General features: G+C 59.0%; 1 protein-coding gene across 2 annotated transcripts; it reads left to right on the top strand.

The window, feature by feature from the left end:
• The first annotated feature begins 6,624 nt into the window (after positions 1-6,624).
• On the top strand, positions 6,625-17,254 carry NLRC3 (NLR family CARD domain containing 3). Of its 2 annotated transcripts, none has more exons than XM_075165907.1 (18): positions 6,625-6,716; positions 7,211-7,471; positions 8,543-10,286; positions 10,539-10,625; positions 11,344-11,427; positions 11,712-11,795; positions 12,267-12,350; positions 12,460-12,543; positions 13,034-13,117; positions 13,987-14,070; positions 14,773-14,856; positions 14,963-15,046; positions 15,302-15,385; positions 15,679-15,762; positions 15,878-15,961; positions 16,201-16,284; positions 16,496-16,579; positions 17,069-17,254. In XM_075165907.1, the coding sequence occupies exons 1-18, from the start codon at positions 6,710-6,712 to the stop codon at positions 17,157-17,159; spliced, it is 3,282 nt and encodes a 1,093-aa protein (XP_075022008.1). In that variant the 5' UTR covers positions 6,625-6,709; the 3' UTR covers positions 17,160-17,254. The 2 variants fall into 2 exon arrangements, with proteins under 2 accessions (XP_075022008.1, XP_075022009.1); XM_075165908.1 differs by having other exon boundaries at positions 6,691-6,716; positions 7,211-7,359.
• Positions 17,255-18,299: the final 1,045 nt, after the last annotated feature.

Below are 18,299 nucleotides of genomic sequence, written 5' to 3'. Positions count from 1 at the left end.
TTAACATAAATGAATAATTGCGAAAGCAGGAGGTACAGCCCCGACTGGGGCTTCTGCACAGTCATTTTTGATGTGAGGGATCTTTAGCTGCAGCTTACCGGGAAGGTGACAGCTGATGGGACTTCCCAGATGCCATCTCCTCTTGAAACCAGCCTCCCGCCAGGGTAGGAGATCACCAACAGACCTAACGCTTGGGAGGGGAAAGGTTGTAACCCCTTACCAGGCAGAGAGCAACCCCTGGGAGACGCGCAGCCCAGAAGCATGGCTGGAGGTCCAAACTCCTGCTTGCCCCCACCTCTCCTCCCCAAACACAGTTCACCACATGCAGATGATGTGGCTGTGAGCCCACCCCGTCCCCCACCAGCTCTCCACCGTGAGAGCTCCATCAGCCACCATCATCTCTGCCATCGCCCCTCCGCCATCGCCCCCACCATCGCCCCTCCGCCATCGCCCCTCCGCCATCAGCCATTGACCACCTCTCAGCTGGACTTGACGAAGGGAAAGATGTGTAATTATAGATTTAGATGCAGCTTCATTAGCGCTACCCTTCTAGATCCCACCAGGGCAGGTCTCGTAGCAGGTCGTGCTATTTTCATCTGCTTTCATCGCTGACTTCTGACCTCTCCCAAACCACCCTGGCAGCAGGAGCTTTTGGCCCAAAAAATGAGCTGCTGGGTATGAACCGGGATGGCAGCAAACCCCACCGTGGCGTGTGATTATCTTATTATTTTGGTGAGATGCACTTCCCCCCTTCCCCGGGCCCTGCCCCGGCGCTCACGGAAAGCAGAGTTACTTGTCGTGGGTCTCAGCGCTGCCGTGCCACCCTGCCCACCTGCCTCAGCATCTCAGCAAAACCTGTCACAGGATTTACAAATTAAGGTTTTTGTAGAAGAAAAAATGCAAAATAATGATCAACCCCCCTTGCCTGAGCGGAGCTGGGGAGGGGAGATCCTGCCGGTCCCGCGGCGGCTCTGGCTCCTTGGGTGCGGATGCAGCGCTCCTTGGTGTGATGTGATCCACCTTTTTGGAGAGAAACTCGGGATTTGAGAAAGCATTTGGCACTGGCAGAAAAATGGCTTTGGAGGAAGGGGAGTTTATTCCTGCCCCATTATTCTGCTCTTTCAAGATACAACTTGAATTTACTCATGGAAATGTTTCTGCGCAAGGCCCAGCGAAGGGCAGAGCTGCTGCCACACCAGGCTCTTCCACGGGATCTCCCCAGCGTTTCTGGCTAGCGAGGGGGGTACGTAGCAAAAACCCTGGGCTCTCCCAGGCTGGGGCGAGCTTGTGGTTTTGCTTCGAGGGAATTCGGTGTAATTTGGACCTTGGTCAGCCTGGTTTTGTGGCTCTCCCGGGAGAAAGCAGCCGTGGCTGGGGAAACGGCCATGCACCCAGCATCCCAGCAGGACAGACCCCGCTGTCGGGGGTGATACAGGCTACGGGCGGTTGCCACGCGCTGCTGTTTTTCGGCAGATAACTCGCATCGATTTGCATAGGCGGCAGCCCTGCACTGACAGGAAGGAAGGTTGAGCGAGACCCACGGCGCAGGAAGGGGTGAGGAGCAAACTGAAAGAGAGAAAAAAACCACCGGGCTGGTGGGAACGGCAGCGGCGGGCGGCTGGGGAAGCCGGACCCACCTTCCCCAGGTACTGCCCAGAGCATCACCCCGGCTGCCGGGTCCCATCGCGGGTCCCCAGGGGCAGGGGCAGCCAACCGGAGGGGCTTTTTCTACCTTGAACTTGAGCATCCAGGCGAGGAGGAAGCAAAGCTCTGCGGATAAAGGGCTGAACGGGGTCACGGAGGGGCTGCATCCTCCCGCCACGACGAGGATGCCCTCTCTGCTCTCCTGCTCCCACGCAGACCTGGGGAAGGTGCCACGAGGCCGAGGTAAGGTTTTGGTGGGGCTGGTTTTGCTTTGGAGGGGTACGGGGAGAAGGGGAGGCATGGCTCAGCCCTCCCGCCCAGGGATGAGCCGTCTCGCTGCGACGGCCATGTGAAACGGAGTGGCTGGGCCAACACGTGGCAGGGCTAGGAGCTGTTGGGCAAGAGGTCCCTGGGACGGGCAAGACGTGACCAACCGCCAGCAGCACCCGGCAGAGCAGCCTGGCGCGGCACAGCCACCGGTGCTGGCAGGAGCGGGTGCCATGGAGCACGGCGCTGAGCCCTGGGTGATGGAGACGAGAGTGGGACCTCGTGGGGGACTTGGCACTTGTCACAAATTCAGTCCCCTTGCCTGCTACCGCCTGCCCAGACATGAAGGCAGCCACGGCCAGGCTGCCCTGCCCCCGCAAAGCCTCTCCGCCTTGTGCGGCATCAGCTTTTGCCACCATATTGATGTCATTTACTGAATTTATTCCACTTCGAAACCATCCAAAGGAATTTCCAATAGGTACTGCAGATAGAAAAGGATGAGATTAGTGATATGCTCGCTCGTGGCACAGTGCAAAATCGCACCAAGGAGCGAGGCAGGGTCCTGGGGCTGTCGGCAGTCCAAGACCGATGGACCTTGAAGCCCAGAGCTGCACCCCCGCGTCCCCCTTTGGGAAACGGGCTCAGCACGCCTTTCCGGAGCTCAGCCGGGGGGAACAGCAACAGCCAGGTCTCCAAAGCTGCAGCTGGTACCTTCTTCGGCCTTTTTCACTGCAGGGGATCCCCCAACGCTGTGCAGGACCCAGAGGTGCAGGGAGCAGGTCGAGGTGATGGAGCTCAGCAGGGGACATGTAGCCGTGCACCCAGACATCCATGTAGGCATGGAGCCTGAGGCACGCTGGACCCTTAGGCTTAATCCTGCTGTTATTGAAGCACTCTAAGGCCATTAGGGGCACTATGTATGCTGTAGGTATGGGGAGAGGTCCAGCTGGAGCATTGGCTGGGTGCTGTCACCCACTGAGACGTCACCCACGCCCGGGGTTTGGCCGCCGCGTGGAAGGGTTACCCGCAGGCAGACACTCGGGGCAGAGCTCGGCACAAAGGATGTCCACATTGCATGGAAGTTTCTTTCTGGAGAACTCACGGCCGCCCTTGGAGGGCCGAAGCTGCGGCTTCCGAGGGATGCTCTGCAACCCCAGAAAGCCGGGGCTGACCCCCAGCGCCGGCGGGGTGCCGGGGTGGGTACCGTCAGCACCCCCGAGCTCCGCATCCCCTCCGAGGCCGGCGGATGGGGCTGGCGTTGGTGGCAGAGGTAAGCTGGCAGGAGCTCGTTCCCAGTTCTCATGCTGATGTCCTGAGAAGGGCAGAAGCCGTTTGCGGGGAGAGGATCTGCTTTTCAATCAGCTGTGTGCACGTCCGTGGTGAAGTGTCCTGGGGGCACGACTGGCTCAGTAAATGCATCATTCTTCATTTTGCAGCTTGCGAGGTGTAGCAGTACCCTGCAGGAGACCTCCTCTCTGAAATGAGCTTCGTTTTTATCTGTTTGGAATTACCCATAGATTGATCTTTGCTTTTTCCTGGTGAGATTTGCTGCTGGGAGTGCTGGTATTCAGCCTGGGGGTCCTTCACAGCTCCTCACCTCCACGACTTGCTATTTAACTCCTGCTGTGTCTGGGCCCTGTTATTTTGGTTGAGGTTTTGGAAAAAACCAAACCTGGTAGGGGTTAGGTTTGGCATAGGGGGTCACTCTGGAATTGCAATGAATTTTGCTAGCATTAAATCCAGACCAAAACCAAAAATAAGACTAGATCTGAAAGTCATATGTAAGCTTAAATAAGTGAATTACCTGCAAATCTGCAAGTCTCATAATTAGGTATAAGACAGAAGATACTTCATCGCTTTGCTTAATTAACGTAAATTAATAACGTGAAATCTTTTCGGTTCTGCCAAAAGGTGGCAGCCTGCATCCTGGCTTCAGGATCTGCTCAGTTCGGGGGGGATGGCTGGAGATGTTGGCTTGGCAAATGTTTCTGTCTGCAACGCCCTGACCTCCGAAACGGGATCAGTTCAGGCTGGATATATGGCAGGAGAAAGAAATAAAAGCTCTGAAGGAGCCTGAGATTCGCTGGAGGAAACCCAGCGCGCCAGGAAGTGGTGGGAAGGTCTCGCGGGGCTGGTTTCTCTCCGTCCCCACGTCTGGGGGAGGGAGAGCAGCGGTGAGATGGGTGCTGTGCAGCTCGAGCTGCACCGAGACACGTCGCCCCAAAACTGGAAACCTTTGAGGAACCGGCTGCAGGGGCAAACCCCGCGGTGATGGGACGGGGAGAGGGCAACGGCTGGGCTGAGGGTTTCTGCGTGTTTGGGGACACGGAGCAGCGCTGGAGCATTTCTCTGCTCCTTCAGGTGCCTGGTTAACGATGCAATTATTTGTTCATTTAAAAAGCTTTGTGACGTACCTAAATACTGCAGATCGGCCCATTTTCTGATATTTTCCATATGTGGGTCCCTGCAGCCGTCCAGGAGCTCTTGCCCAGCACTTTGGTGCCCATCTAGACTAGGCACCCTTCAGCCCTGTCCCCAGCAGGTCGGGAAAGCAGAAAAAAATTGCAGCCACTGCATTATTTCTTCTGCTGCTTTATTCTCCCGCTCAGATGCCTTTGCACGAGCTGACCCGCTGGTTTCCAGCAGCGAGATCACATTTTGAAGTAGCGCCGGAGGACACCATCAAATAATTCCTGGTGTTAGAGCAGGCTTCCCCCCATCAAAGGGCATTTCTTGGCAGCCGCGTTTCAGAGGAAGGGCTGCGGGGAACAGCGCTGCGAGCGGCAAAACCCCCTTGCATTTTGGCCGCGTTCTTCGTTGCATGGCAAAGGTGAGTGAGAGACCTGGGGACTGCTGCACGCAAAGACTTAATTGAACTTTCCAGGCCAGTTAGAGACAAGAAGACATCAAAGGGTGAAAATCGCTCCTTTAATTTATGGTGTCTTAATTGACCAAGCCACTGCCTGGGGGGTGAAGAGCAAGGTGAGCTGCTGCTGCAGCCCTGCTGCTCCCTGGATGGAGAACAGGGCTTTGCTGTGGGGCCACCGTCACTGCCAGGGGAACATGGACCTCTGCCACCTCTGAAACCAGGGGGTCAGAGCAGGGCAGCCGAGGAGGAGCGGAAGGACCCGGGTTTTCCTCCTGGAGGGAAAGGTTGTGGGTTCACACCCAGCTACAACAGCACCCCTCACCCCTACGAGGGCTTGTCCAAGCCACCGGGCAGGCAGGGATGGGCTGGTGCTTTGTCACCCAGCGCCTCTCGGACACTTACCCCGCTCCGTAGGACGTGATGCGAAGGGGTCTCGATCAGAGGTCCAGCCGGCGGGGTCTGTGAGGGACTCGGCTCTGGGAGAGGCTGTGCCTGCTCCTCCTTCCTGCAGCCCGGCCACCAGCCGCCCGGCTGGGCTGCTGCTGGTGGCCGAGCCCTTGCGTCTTCTGGTGGGAGAAATAAACCTCAGCATAGATCTCCTGGCAGGAGAATGAAGGGAGGAGTCTGCAAAAGGGATGTCCCAAGCACCTTAACCTTGCACCATGGACCACAGACTCCACCAAGTTTCCCTGGTCAAGCCGCATTGGTGCCTTCTCCCTGGAAGAGGTTGGGTTTGACCAAGTTGTACCTGTTGGCGAGGCTGCACTGAAGCCCCCACAGTGCCCACGTCCCACTCAGGAGTGGGTTTGGGGACAAGCAACGCTGCCTGTGGGCAGGGACCTCCTTGCAGTGCCTCTGACCGGCACACGTGGAGGTGATCGCGTGGATCTAGAGCATCCTGTAGGCCAGGTGGAGGTGAGGAAAGGATGCCGTGCCGGGACATGGGCCAGGGCACTGGGACACTGCGTTTGCATCGCTGCCGTGATCAGACGGCACCTGGGGCTGAGAAGTTCCCACCTGGACATGGCCAGCTCCTGGAGATGACTTTGGGGCTGGTGGAGAGTGCCATCTGCTAACACAGGTGAAGCCGGGAGCACTCAGGTGTGGAGGTATTTCCTTCTCCACCTCAGCTCTAAAAACAATTGGACTCGGTGAGCAGATACACTTCTTAAAAATAACATGGTAAACCCTCAGCGTGGTGTGGCAGCAGCCGAGGGGGAGGGAGCAGGTAGATGCTCCTTCTCCGGGTGATGATTCACCAGTGCTGCCAAAAATGGAGCATCTACAGAGACCTGCAACAGGATGTGGTGTTGGCCACGCTCGGCAAGCCCTGATGGAGGCTCTGGATGGTGGCGAGGTGGGTTCGAAACCGAAACAGGCCCTTCATCGCTCTGCCTGCTGCCCCACAGCTTCCTTCACAACACGGTGAAGGAAAACGCGAGCCGTTCACAGCCCTGCTGTCCCTCTGGTGACACCGGTGGCACTCAGGCACTCGCCAGGTGGCCTGCAGATGGCACGGGGCAATTAATGCAATCACTGTCTGCCTGAGAAAGGCTCCGGCATAAGTGGTGGTGGTAAAGGCACCGAGTTTGTGGCACACGAGGTCTGGGCAAAGATGCTGCAGCGTGATGGTCCCGGCTCTGCCCCTGCCAGGTCCACAGCGCCAGGGACTCTGGTCTTTGCCAAAAGCTGATGAATGGACCCTTGGCTCAACCACAGCCAGCACCATGTTAGCTCGAGGTGGGCTCCCTCCCATGCTGGTCCTGATGCTTCTCCTCTTCTTCCACCAGGAACATGGATAAAGGCTGAGGAGCCTCGACGGATGCTGTGAGCCGGCCGGGGGGACGCGGGGCGGTCCATGGGACGGCCGTGCTGCTGCCAACACAGCGCTCCTCACCCAGGCATCGCCCATGTCACAGGAGGCCTCTGATGGAAGGTGAGTGGTGGCAGGGCAGCCCGAGATCCATCATCTCGGTGGAGTTTTGGGTTCAAAAATGGGATGAGGAGGGGCACCAAGGTGTGAGGATTGACAGTGGTTCCTGGTCCAAGGGCTTGGGGACCGCTGTGCTGGCACAGGGGGAATGGCTGGCTCCGAAGATAAATGATCTTGCTCAGACTTTTATCTCTGCATGGGCTTGGATTCCAGGAGGAAATGTCTTTTCATGATTGTGTTCTTCGCTTTCTTTGGCTCCAATTTTGATAGCTGCTGCCTTGACCAAGCAGCTCCTAACAAAACAGCCTGCCACGACTTTGGGATGGCATCATCTCAAGGAGGACTTTGGCAGGTCGCTCTGGAGGGCTCTGGTTTACCCCCTGCTACCTTCAGAGTCAGATGGGGTGCTCCACTGCTGCCTTTCCCCATCACCCCTGAGCAACCTGTGCACCCAGGGCTTGCACAAGACCCAACTCTCCTGCTCTCCTCTCCTGCAGAGGCTTGGATCAATCGCTACCGCAAGCAGCTGGTGAGGTCCATCTCACCGCAGTTCCTGGAGGAGATCATCTGCTACCTGCGGAGGCTGGACCTCCTCACGGCGGAGGAGGCCGGCCGGGCGCAGAAGGCGAGCTCCCTGCCCGAGCAGGTGAGGGTGGTGGTGGACGTCCTGGCTGGCAAGGGCAGCTACGCCTCCCAGTCCCTGCAGACCTTCATCGAGACCACCAATTCCCAGCTCTACCTTCACATCACTGTCTATGGTAGGCAGTCCACTTTGGACCCAATGAGGGGTGTCTGCACACATGTCCTGGCTGTGGGCGCTTGCTGGAGCACCCCAAGATGTGCACAGAGCTGGGCAGCGTTGGCAGCTCTGATGGGAGTGTCCATGCAAGTGACGGTGCCATCTCAGGGTCTCCGCTGGAGAAGGACACAGCCAGGGGGTGACAAGGGCTCTCTGCCATATCTGAGGGACCTTCCTCCAGGCCCCTCACTGCCCTCAGCACACCTCTCTGGGCAGCCCGAGGAGTCTTTAATGTCCTCAACGTCCAGATCACAACAGTCACTCCCAGCAGCTGGGCTGGGAACAGGGGGACGGCCAGAGGAGGACAGATGGGCATCCTGGACCATCTTCAGGCTCTCCTTGCAACCCTCTTGCCAGGAGAGGTTTCTCTGGTTTCCCTTCTGGTTGGAAGGCTCCAACCTTGGCTGGCGTCTGCTCTGAATCTCTCGCACCACCACCCACTGCTTGCCCAGCCTTCGCTGGAGGGTTTAAATACGCTGTACCAGGGGCCATGGTACCTGAGCCAGGTGAGCAGGACAGGTCCAGAGATGGTCACCAGGTTCAGCCAAGAGTCCAACTCACCAGACAAGTCCATGGGGATGAGGCAGGGCTGAGATCAAGCAGGGAAGTCAATCCAGAGGTCAGGATCAGGCCCAGCAAGGGCAACCAGGTTCAGAGACAGTCTAGCGGTCACCAGGCAAGTGCAGAGTGATGAGGTCCAAGATCAAGGTCCAGATCAACAAGGTCCATAGCAGGCACAGGTGCGATGGTGCTGTAGACAAGTGCTCCTACAACATAGCTTAGACAGGGGCTGAAGGCCCAGGGCTGAGCTTAAATGGGCTCCTGGGCCGATGGGTGAGGCTGGTCAGGGCCATTTAAGCCTATTAGTGCCCTCCGCGCCCTGGCACATACCTTCCTGCCCAGCCGTAAGGGCTCCGTGCGGTTCCCCTCTGCATGGGCATGGCAGAAAAGTGAAGCAGCGTCTCTCATTTACATTTGCAGTTACCATCCTCCTCCTCCTCACCCCCCCGTTTCATTTCTCTCTGTGCAGAACCCATGGTGCAGAAGCACCTGGAGAGCCTCCAAAGCTACTATGGGAATGGCTTGGAGACGGGTCCCCTCCAGCGACTCACGAACCTGCTGCTGGTGGAAGGCTTGACCGATATCCAGCAGAAGGAGCACGACATCCTGCAGATTGAAGCCACCAAAGGCCTACGAAATGTATCCAAGAGCATCCCTCTGGAGAAGCTCTTCCTGCCTCTCTCCAAGGTCAGCATCCCACCTCGGATCTCTGTCACCATCGGAGTGGCCGGGATTGGCAAAAGCACACTGGTGAAGCTGTTTGTCTACACCTGGGCAAAGGGGGAGATCAACAGGGACATCATCTTTGTGCTGCCCTTCACCTTCCGGGAGCTCAACACCTACGAGAAGCTCTCTGCCGAGAGGCTCATCTGCTCGGCGTTCCCTCACATCACCGAGCCGAACTGCATCTCGGCGGGAGCTGCCAGGACCCTGCTGATCCTCGACGGCTTGGATGAGTTCAAGACTCCTTTGGATTTTTCCAACACGGTAGTATGCACCGATCCCAAAAAGGAGATCCAAGTGGACAACCTGATCACCAACATTATACGTGGCAACCTGCTGCAGGAGGCTTCTGTCTGGGTCACGTCGCGGCCAACAGCAGCCAGGCAAATCCCCGGCGGGCTTGTTGACCGGATGACAGAAATACGAGGTTTCAGAGCTGCAGAGATGAAGGACTTCTTGGACCAGATGTTCCTTGACAACAGAGACCTATCCAACCAAGTCCTGCATCACATCAGGGCCAACAGGTCGTTACACGTCATGTGCACCGTTCCTGGCTTTTGCTGGATTTCTGGCTCCTCAATCGCTTATTACCTAAAAAATAGCACCGATCAATCCCAAGAAACAACCGTCGTCCCCAAGACCCTATCAGAAATCTACTCCTATTATTTTAAAATGGCTCTGAGCAGCGACTGGCTGGAAAAGCCAAGAGAAACACTCAGGATCGAGCAGGCTGTGAACAACAGCAAGAAGATAGTGGGCAGCCTGGGCAGACTGGCCTTCTACGGGCTGCTCAAAAAGAAATACGTGTTTTACGAGCAGGACATGAAAGCGTACGGCGTTGACCTTTCCTTGCTGCAGAGCAGCTTGTGCAGTCGACTCCTACTCAAAGAAGAGATGCAGTCCTTCGCAGCTTACTACTTCTCCCACTTAACCATACAGGAATTTCTAGCGGCTATTTATTATTACACGGCTGCGAAGCGGGCAATATTCGACCTCTTCACGGAGAGCGGGATGTCCTGGCCCAAGTTGGGTTTCCTCAACCACTTCAAGAGTGCTGTTCAGAGGTCGCTGCAGGCAGAGGACAGGCAGCTGGACATCTTTGTGCGTTTTCTTTCTGGGCTCCTCTCCCCGCAGGTGAACAAGCTGCTCTCTGGGTGGCTGCTGCTGAAGGACGAGCACAACAGCTTCAGGAGCCAAGCGATCAGCTTCCTCCAGGGCTGCCTGAACACCGACTACGTCATCTCCTCACGGACAGTGAACACCATGCACTGCCTGTACGAAATTCAGCACATGGAGATCGCTAAGACTGTGGAAGAAGCAATGAAGAACGAGAGCTTGGCTGGGATGCTCACCCCCGTGAACTGCTCTGCCCTGGCTTATCTCCTGCAGGTCTCTGATGTCTGCATGGAGGAGACAAACCTCTCCAACTGCCTCACCTACAACGTCTGTAAGAGCCTGCTCTCCCAGCTCCTCTTCTGCCACAACCTCAGGTGAGTCCTGGTTGGATTGCAAGGAGAAGCAAGCAGGGACGCCGGGCTGGGACTCAAAACCCTAGGTGTCGATGGGAGACATGGGCCCACCAACGTTGTCCATCAGCAGAGAGCTGCCCTGGGGATGGCACTGGGTCAGCTCTGCTTCTGTGCTTGAGTTTTTCCACCTGTGATGGGCAGATGGGAGTGTAGCCCTTTCTCCACTTTGTTCTCCAAACGCTTGCTTTTGCTCTTTCCTTGTATCTTCTCCAGGCTGGACAATAACCAGTTTAAGGACAATGTGATGGAGCTGCTGGGCAGCGTGCTGAGCGTGAAGGACTGCCAGATCCAGAAGCTCAGGTAGGACCTGGCCCAGGGCAGACAGGCTGTTCCTGGGGATGCAGAGCGGAGCTGGGGGCACCTCAAAACCAGCGTGACAGTCCTCCAGGAATGTCTCTCCCACTGGCTGCCCAGGGTGCCTAGTGACAAGGACAGCCCCAGACGATCTCCTGCACCCGGGCACGGTGACCTTACCCCCTGTGTCCTCACAGTGGCTGGGCAGGCTGTCTCACCCAGCCTTCCTGGGACTGCTGCCTCCTCGCTGTTCCTAAAAATCAGTGTAGAAATCCATGGGTTATCCCAACAAACTGCTTCCCAAGGTCACGGCTGTTTGCTGGACACCCAAGGCTCCGCACGGAGCATCTGACATACGGAGGGGATGGGCTCCCGACCCCCGCACGGGGAGATGCCTCACCCCAGACAAATGGGTCCCCATTTTCCCCACCTCCATGCCCTTCTTTGTGGCTGCGCATCGAGTCCCCCATGCTGCGATCTGAGCTCCCTTTTCACAACACGAATGAATTTTAAGTCTAGAAACTCCCCTTCCACCCTGCCTGGTGTCCACCCCAGGAGAGCAGACCTCGGAGCATCCCCCACTTAGCGTGGTTGTACCATGAACCAATCGCTCCTCATGGCTTTCCTCTGCTCACCCGTCCTACCTGTGTCCTGGGACATGCCAGGGGCTGCAAAAGCCTCTTTCTCCCCCTGAAAAACACCCAATTTTTCTTCTTCCGGGCAGCTTGGCAGAAAATCAGATCAGCAATAAGGGAGCCAAAGCGCTGGCCAGGTCGCTGATGGTGAACAGGAGCCTGACGGCGCTGGAGTAAGTGTTCCCCCTTCACCAGCTCCCGCCACGCGTTCCCCACCGGGAGCCATTCCCATGGCCGCAGCGGGGCCGGATCCCACCCGGCCTGACCGAGCTGGGGAGGGTCTCCAGCCCCCAAAGCCACCGCCGCCCCAGAGGTGAACGTAACTCTTGCGAGCTGCCGGCTTGATGTCCCACCTCAGCAGTGCCCGAGATTGTGCCACGTGGCGGCATTTGGCTTAACCTGGGCACATGCCACTCCGGCTTTGCTAACCTTGGCTTTTCTGCCCGTCTCGCCCCAGCCTGCGGAGCAACTCCATCGGCCCCACCGGAGCAAAAGCACTGGCTGATGCGCTTAAAAAAAATCAAGTCCTGCTCTCCCTGAAGTAAGTCTCAACTTTTGCAGCACCTCTGGGAGCAGATCCCCAGGACAAGCCCCCTCCAGCCCTCTCCTGTCCCATCGAGTCTTTCCCCACCTCGAGGGCCAGCAGGTGGGGAGACCCTGGGCACAACCCGGTTGGTTGTGCCGGGCAGCGAGCACGAGCGCAGCCGGCAGAGACCCGGTGACTGGGGCAGCCCTGGGCCAGAGACGTTGGGACCCTCCTGCCTCCCAGCTTCAGTGGGTCCGGGGTGAGGTCGAGGTCGAGGTCCATCCCTCACGCGGGAGCTCACAGGGTGCTCATGCACGGGAGGAGGCGTCTCCCATGGGAGAAGAGGGAGGCAGTCCCCTGGGCAGGGATGTTCGGGGGCCAGACGCCCTTCTCACACCAGGGACGGGGGTGAGCAAACACCAGGGCAGGCAACCACGACCCTGCGCGGCCCCTCACCCCACTGCGGCGGCTCCTCTCTCCTTGCAGCCTGCAGCACAACATCATCAAGGAGGATGGTGCCACCTTCCTGGCCGAGGCCCTGTTGACCAACCACAGGCTGACGACCCTCCAGTGAGTGACCAGGACCTGCTGTCCCCTCTCCCAGCCACCCAGCAGACCAAGGTGCCACTGACGGGGACGTGGCACCCAATATTCATGGGTGCCTTCCTCCCCTTTGCAGCCTGCAGAAAAACGCCATCGGAGCCCACGGTGCCAGGAAAATAGCAGAGGCGCTGAAGCAGAACTGCAGCCTGAGGGAGCTGACGTAAGAGCAGCACGAGGCGGAGCGATGGCGACGCCAGCGCCACGTCTCCCGGGATTTGCGGGCAGGAGCGACGGGCAGGGGCTGGGCCATGCGATGCAGGCAGGACGGACTCCGCTAGCTTTGCCCAAGGGGGTTGGCGTGGGTGGAGGGGGGCAAGGACCTGCAGCGCTTGCTTTCGGAGCAACCCTGTGGAGATGCTCTCCATATCTCCGGGGATGGAAGGAGCCACGTAAAGAACTGAGAGGCTGAGTCTTCCCTCCAGCAGAGGCAAGCAGCAGGTTTCCAGGCCCTGCGGATACATTAAAAGCTATTTCAGCTCAAGACCAAGATACAAGAACAGAGGTGTACGTAGGTTGGAAATGAGACCGCAGCAGGTTCACGCTTATCGCTGGAGCAGAAAAAGCCTGGGGGAGAGGAATCCTTTGCCGGCAGATCTAAGGTGGTTGCAGCGCGGCTGCCGGTAACGCCTGCTCTTCCTCTTGTGTCTTAGACTCTCCAGCAACTCGGTAGGAGACAACGGCTCGGTTGCCTTGGCCGAAGCTCTGAAGATGAACCACAGTCTGCAAAGCCTTGAGTAAGTCCCCCCTCCACGCCCGGTCTCCTGCTTGCCCAACAGCGCCCAGTCCAGCCTCCTCATTCCAGTAGCACCTCCCGCCCTCTCCAGGCTCCCTCCCCTGCCCCAGAGCCCCTCGTACCGCCCCAGATCCTCCCCACCTCTCTCCCACTCCACGTCCCCTGGAGCGGGACGGGGCCGTGCGTGCTCCGTGCAGGCTGGAGCACCACGCAGCAGCCCCAGGCAACGCTGGCAGCAGCCGGGCTGGCCCTGCCTTCACCAAGGGAGCACTGAAGGAATTAATCCTCAAGCCAGATGATGATTTTTTTTCTTTTGGAGGATACTGGCAGCTTTGGGCCTTCTCTCTCTCAAATGTGATGGGAATTGGCTAACGAGGAAGGTAACAGGGCCTGGCAAAGTCAGGGCGGGATGGTGCAACCTTCGTCCCCCTTGGGAATGGCAGCCAGTGAGGACCATTCCTCCCGCCCGGCCGGAGCAGAGGGCTGGTGGCTCCTGGGGACGAGCTGCGGTGCCCTGGGTCCGTCACCGGCTTCCCACGGTGTGACAGGACCCAAAGACTGCAGGAACCGCAGCCCCAGCTGAGCCGGCAGCCGCGGTGGCAGCCGCGGTGACAGCCGGCCGGGGACACGGCTGCCCCCAAGTGCCGGCAAACCCCGTCAGCTCTGCTTGGTGGGGCCGTGGAGAGCAGGAGATGCTGATCCTGGCCTGGCTGCTCCCAAAGCTGGTCCTTTAGCCTCGGCTCCCCCCTGTCTCCCGTGGCTGGGAGATGCCTCAGTGAAAGGGGCACTTTTCACCCAAAACACGACCCCGCAAGCCTACCTGCGATGCCAAGACTGACCCGTGCTCATGTCTTCCCCTGTTTGTCTCAGTCTCCAGAGCAACTCCATCAGCAGCGCTGGGGTCACCGCGCTGACAGCGGCTCTCTGCGCCAACAAGGGACTCATCAACCTCAAGTAAGTGACAGTCCCTCCGGCCACCCTGGCCAAAAGCTGCTGCCGCGACATGGGATGCGAGAACTTTTCCTTGTGCCTGGTTGTTTCCACAAATGCTCCGGGATGCTGAAAGCAGCCTCTGTCCCTCCTCTGGCTGCGAGCATCTTCTCTCCATCTTAGCTTTCCCCCCTTGGGACAGTACCAGTTCAGCCGTGTCTGGCAATGAAACGATGGCAGCAGGGATGGGAGGCTGGGAAAAATGGCACCCCAATGGCATCGGTGCTCACAGCTGTAGGACGCACCCGGAATAGAGATGCAGGGAATGGAGATGCAGGGAATGGAGATGCAGGGAATGGAGATGCAGGGAATGGAGATGCAGGGAATGGAGATGCAGATGCTGACGGAGATGCAGGGAATGGAGATGCAGGGAATGGAGATGCAGGGAATGGAGATGCAGGGAATGGAGATGCAGGGAATGGAGATGCAGGGAATGGAGATGCAGGGAATGGAGATGCAGATGCCGATGGGGATGCAGGGAATGGAGATGCAGATGCCGATGGGGATGCAGGGAATGGAGATGCAGATGCCGATGGGGATGCAAGTCAGCCAGACTGCCCGTTGCAATAGACGGTCTCAGCCCCAGAGCGGGGGCGAGGGGGGCTGTGGGGGAGCAGCCCATGCCCTGCCTCGGCCGCTCCTCCCCAGCCCCGTGTCTTTCCCCAGCCTGCGGGAGAACTCCATCAGCAAGGAGGGGGGCCCCGCCATCGCCCGTGCCCTGCGGACCAACAGCACCCTCAGGAAGCTGGAGTAAGTCCCATGGGCCCCAGGAGGGCACCCATGCTGCTGCACGGTGTCGCTGGAGTTGTCCCAAACTCTATGCGCCTGACTTGCGTCCTCTGTCCCCTGCCTCTAGCTTAGCGGCGAACCTGCTGTACGACGAAGGTGGCAAGGCCATTGCTTTGGCGATGAAAGAGAACCGGGCGCTCACGTCCCTCCAGTGAGTTTCCCCTTGGACCTGGACGGTTTTGAAGCCCCTTGCGTGGATGCGGGGCAGGGACCCTGCTCCCGGGCCTCAGCCCCTCCAGGCCACGGGACGTGTGCTGTGCCATCCCCGATGGACCCACGGGGTCTTGCACGTGGGTCACCTCCCAGCCCCCACCACGCTGGATGGGAGTGGATGGGTGCTGAGCCTGCAGGGATCGGGACGTCCTTGCAGCCCCAGACTTCACCTCCCGGTCTCTCCTGTTTGCAGCTTGCAGTGGAACTTCATCCAGGCAAAAGCTGCCGCGGCCCTGGCACAAGCACTACAGTCCAACGGCAGCCTGGCCAGCCTCGAGTAAGTGGGGACACGGGTGGACAGGTCCTGGGCAGTGTCTTCCTACTGGGACCTGCCCAAGGACTCTGCTGCTCCAGCGGAGGTGGCTTTGCCTGCTGCCTCCTCCATGCGCTCCAGTCCATCCTGTGTCCCCATCGCATGTCCTTGACTGGGGATGCTGCAAGCGCATGGTGGCCCGGGGGCCACCCCAAGCCATTTGGGAAAGCCTGGCACAATGTGCCCTGTGCTCACTGCCCGTCTCCCTGCTGCTGGGTGCCCAGGCCTTGGGCAGACGCAGCACTTGCATGTCTTAGCTTGCAGGAGAACGCCATCGGAGACGAGGGAATGGCCGCCCTCTCCGCTGCGCTGAAGGTCAACACAACCCTGGCAGATCTCCAGTGAGTATCCAGGCTGCGGCGGGGCCCTGGCATCGCAGCCTGTCTAATTAGCTTCTCTAATTAGCACACCACGGGCACCTCACGACATGCGCTGAAGGCTCCTTCTCTCTTGCAGCCTGCAGGTGGCTTCAGTTGGTGCGGCTGGTGCTCAAGCCCTGGCAGAAGCCTTGATGGTCAACAAGAGCCTGCAGATCCTGGAGTAAGTGCTCGGTGGGGCCACCAAGTCCCCATAGCTGCGACACCGCTCCCTGGGGGTGTCCAAGATCCTGGTCCTTAGCTCAGCACCGCTTCCACCCTTGCATCGTGTCCTACCAGACCTGGTTTGCCTGTCCCTTAACTCGCTGGTGTGGGGCCACTTCTCCCACCTCCTCCTCTCGCCCACAGACAGCACGGGGCTGTCCCGGGCTGTCCTCCCTCACCACCTGCATTCCTCTGCAGCTTGCGGGGAAACTCCATTGGCGTGGCAGGAGCCAAGGCGATGGCCAACGCGCTGAAGGTGAACCGCAGCCTCCGCCGGCTCAAGTAAGTACCCCACTCCCCAGGGCGGGAACCAAAAAGAGCCTTTCCAGACCTTCCTGGAGGAAGCAGCAAGGCGACAGCCAGGCCAGCAGCTCTCAGTGGGGCAAACCCCTGAGCTGGTGGCTTTTCCCAACGCCCACGCACATGGCATGCATTCCCTCCTGGTGGCCACATCTCCCTGGCTGGTGCTTTCTGACCCTCCCGCCTCCCGCAGCCTGCAGGAAAACTCCCTGGGCATGGACGGAGCCATCTGCATCGCCACCGCTCTGAAGGGCAACCACGGCCTCACCTATGTGAAGTAAGTGGCTGCTGAGCTGGACGGTAAGGCAGGGACGGGGGAGACCACGGGAACCATCAAGGGACCTTCCCCACCACTGGCACTGCCCATTCCCGGCTGCCCTACAGAGACCTCCCCAATGGGGCAGGGGGCAAGGGCACCCTGTGCTCCTCCTGGCGTGATGGCCACCATCCCCGCACAGCTCCAGACCCCACAGCTCCTCTCTGGGGTGAAGAACCACCCCAAAAGTGAAATACTCTCCAAAATATCACAGGGACGGGCTGGTGCAGCCCCTCCAGCCCCCAGGGTCTTTCTCCAGTTTCTCACCTGGCTGCCTCTGGGCTCTCAAACCCGGAGTCCCCTGTGACTGGGGTCCCAGCAAGAGCTCCTGGATGGTGGAGGGAGTGTGCAGATGATGCTGGTGCAAAGCTGGGGTGCATCTCTCGTACCCACCAAGGATCCCGCTCTGCCTCGTGTCCAAGCCTGAACTCCTCTTCTCTTTGCTCCCAGCCTGCAGGGGAACCGCATCGGCCAGTCAGGAGCCAAGATGATCTCCGACGCTATCCGGACAAACTCACCCGACTGCGTGGTGGACGTGTGAGGGTGCCTGGGCGCAGCAAGGAGGTGGCCTGGTGGGTCCCTTCGGCCAGCGTGCCTCCACAGGGAGCTGCTCAGCCCTCCACCGCCCGTCTCAGGGAGGAGAGCTGGGGCAAGGAGAGCTCCTGAGCTCCCCGGCATGGCCCAGGAGGACCTGGGGCCTCCGGATCAGCAGTGCAGGAGGGTCAAGACTCGCTAGTGTTGAAAGCTGAGGAATGTGCGACCATGTCCCTGTTCATCCAGGCCCCGGGGGAGCTTCAAGGAATGGGTGAAATGCAAACAGGAGGGAGGAGGGGGCAGATCCCACATGCCAGCCCTTCTTGTTTTCGTGGGGGACTTACCTGCCACCGCTGGCGGCAGCGACCCCCTCCTGTGATCTCCACGGGGTTACAGCGCTGTGCAATGACCGTGCCTCAGACCGGGCGCATCCTGACCGCCCCGGAGCTCTGCTCTTGTCCCAGCCCGAGTCCCTGCGGAAAAATGTTGCAACACCCCAGCCGGAGCTCCAGGGCTCTGCTCCCAGCGCCAGCTCTAGTTCTGGCAGGGATCCCGGGAGAAGCGGGTGAAACACGGGCAGGATTCACAGCAGCCCCTTCTCACCTGCTAAACTCAGCCCAGTCCTGCAGGCTCCTGCTGAAATCCCAGAGAGGTTTGCCATCTCCTTGCTCAGATGAGAGCGGTGCTTTGGACCTGGGCACTTCAGAGCAGGGTCCTAGGCAGCGAGTGCGACCTGGGTGTTTGCCATGCCCTCAATAACAGGTTGGTGCTGGCTGAGCATGACTGAAGCGTTTGTTAGTGCTGTTCTCTATCAAAGCCTCTCAGAAGAGACAGGCATCCCAAGGCATAGGAGTGGAACCATCTAGAAAGACCTTGGGAAATAAAGAGCCCTCAGGATAACGGGAGGAGGAGCGGGAGGGTGAACGTAAGAGGAACAGCACTGCACAAGGACGGGCCTTGCACAAGCACGCGTCTTGGTGCTACACCGGGACTGCCTTATCACGAAGTCCTGCCTCTCGAGTTTAGGCCGGACTTCTTGGGTCTCCTGCTGTTGTGGTGACAAGCTGTGTGACCTTGGGATGTGTCTTCCCAACATCCCAGCTGCAGGCAGGGTCCTCCCCTACGTCACCTTTTGGGCAGGCGGCTG

Source organism: Calonectris borealis, chromosome 16 (assembly GCF_964195595.1).
Source record: "Calonectris borealis chromosome 16, bCalBor7.hap1.2, whole genome shotgun sequence".
In the NCBI taxonomy this organism is placed as follows: Eukaryota; Metazoa; Chordata; class Aves; order Procellariiformes; family Procellariidae; genus Calonectris; species Calonectris borealis.
Note: the sequence above shows the minus strand (reverse complement) of the source record. Positions and strands in the feature narration are given on the sequence as shown.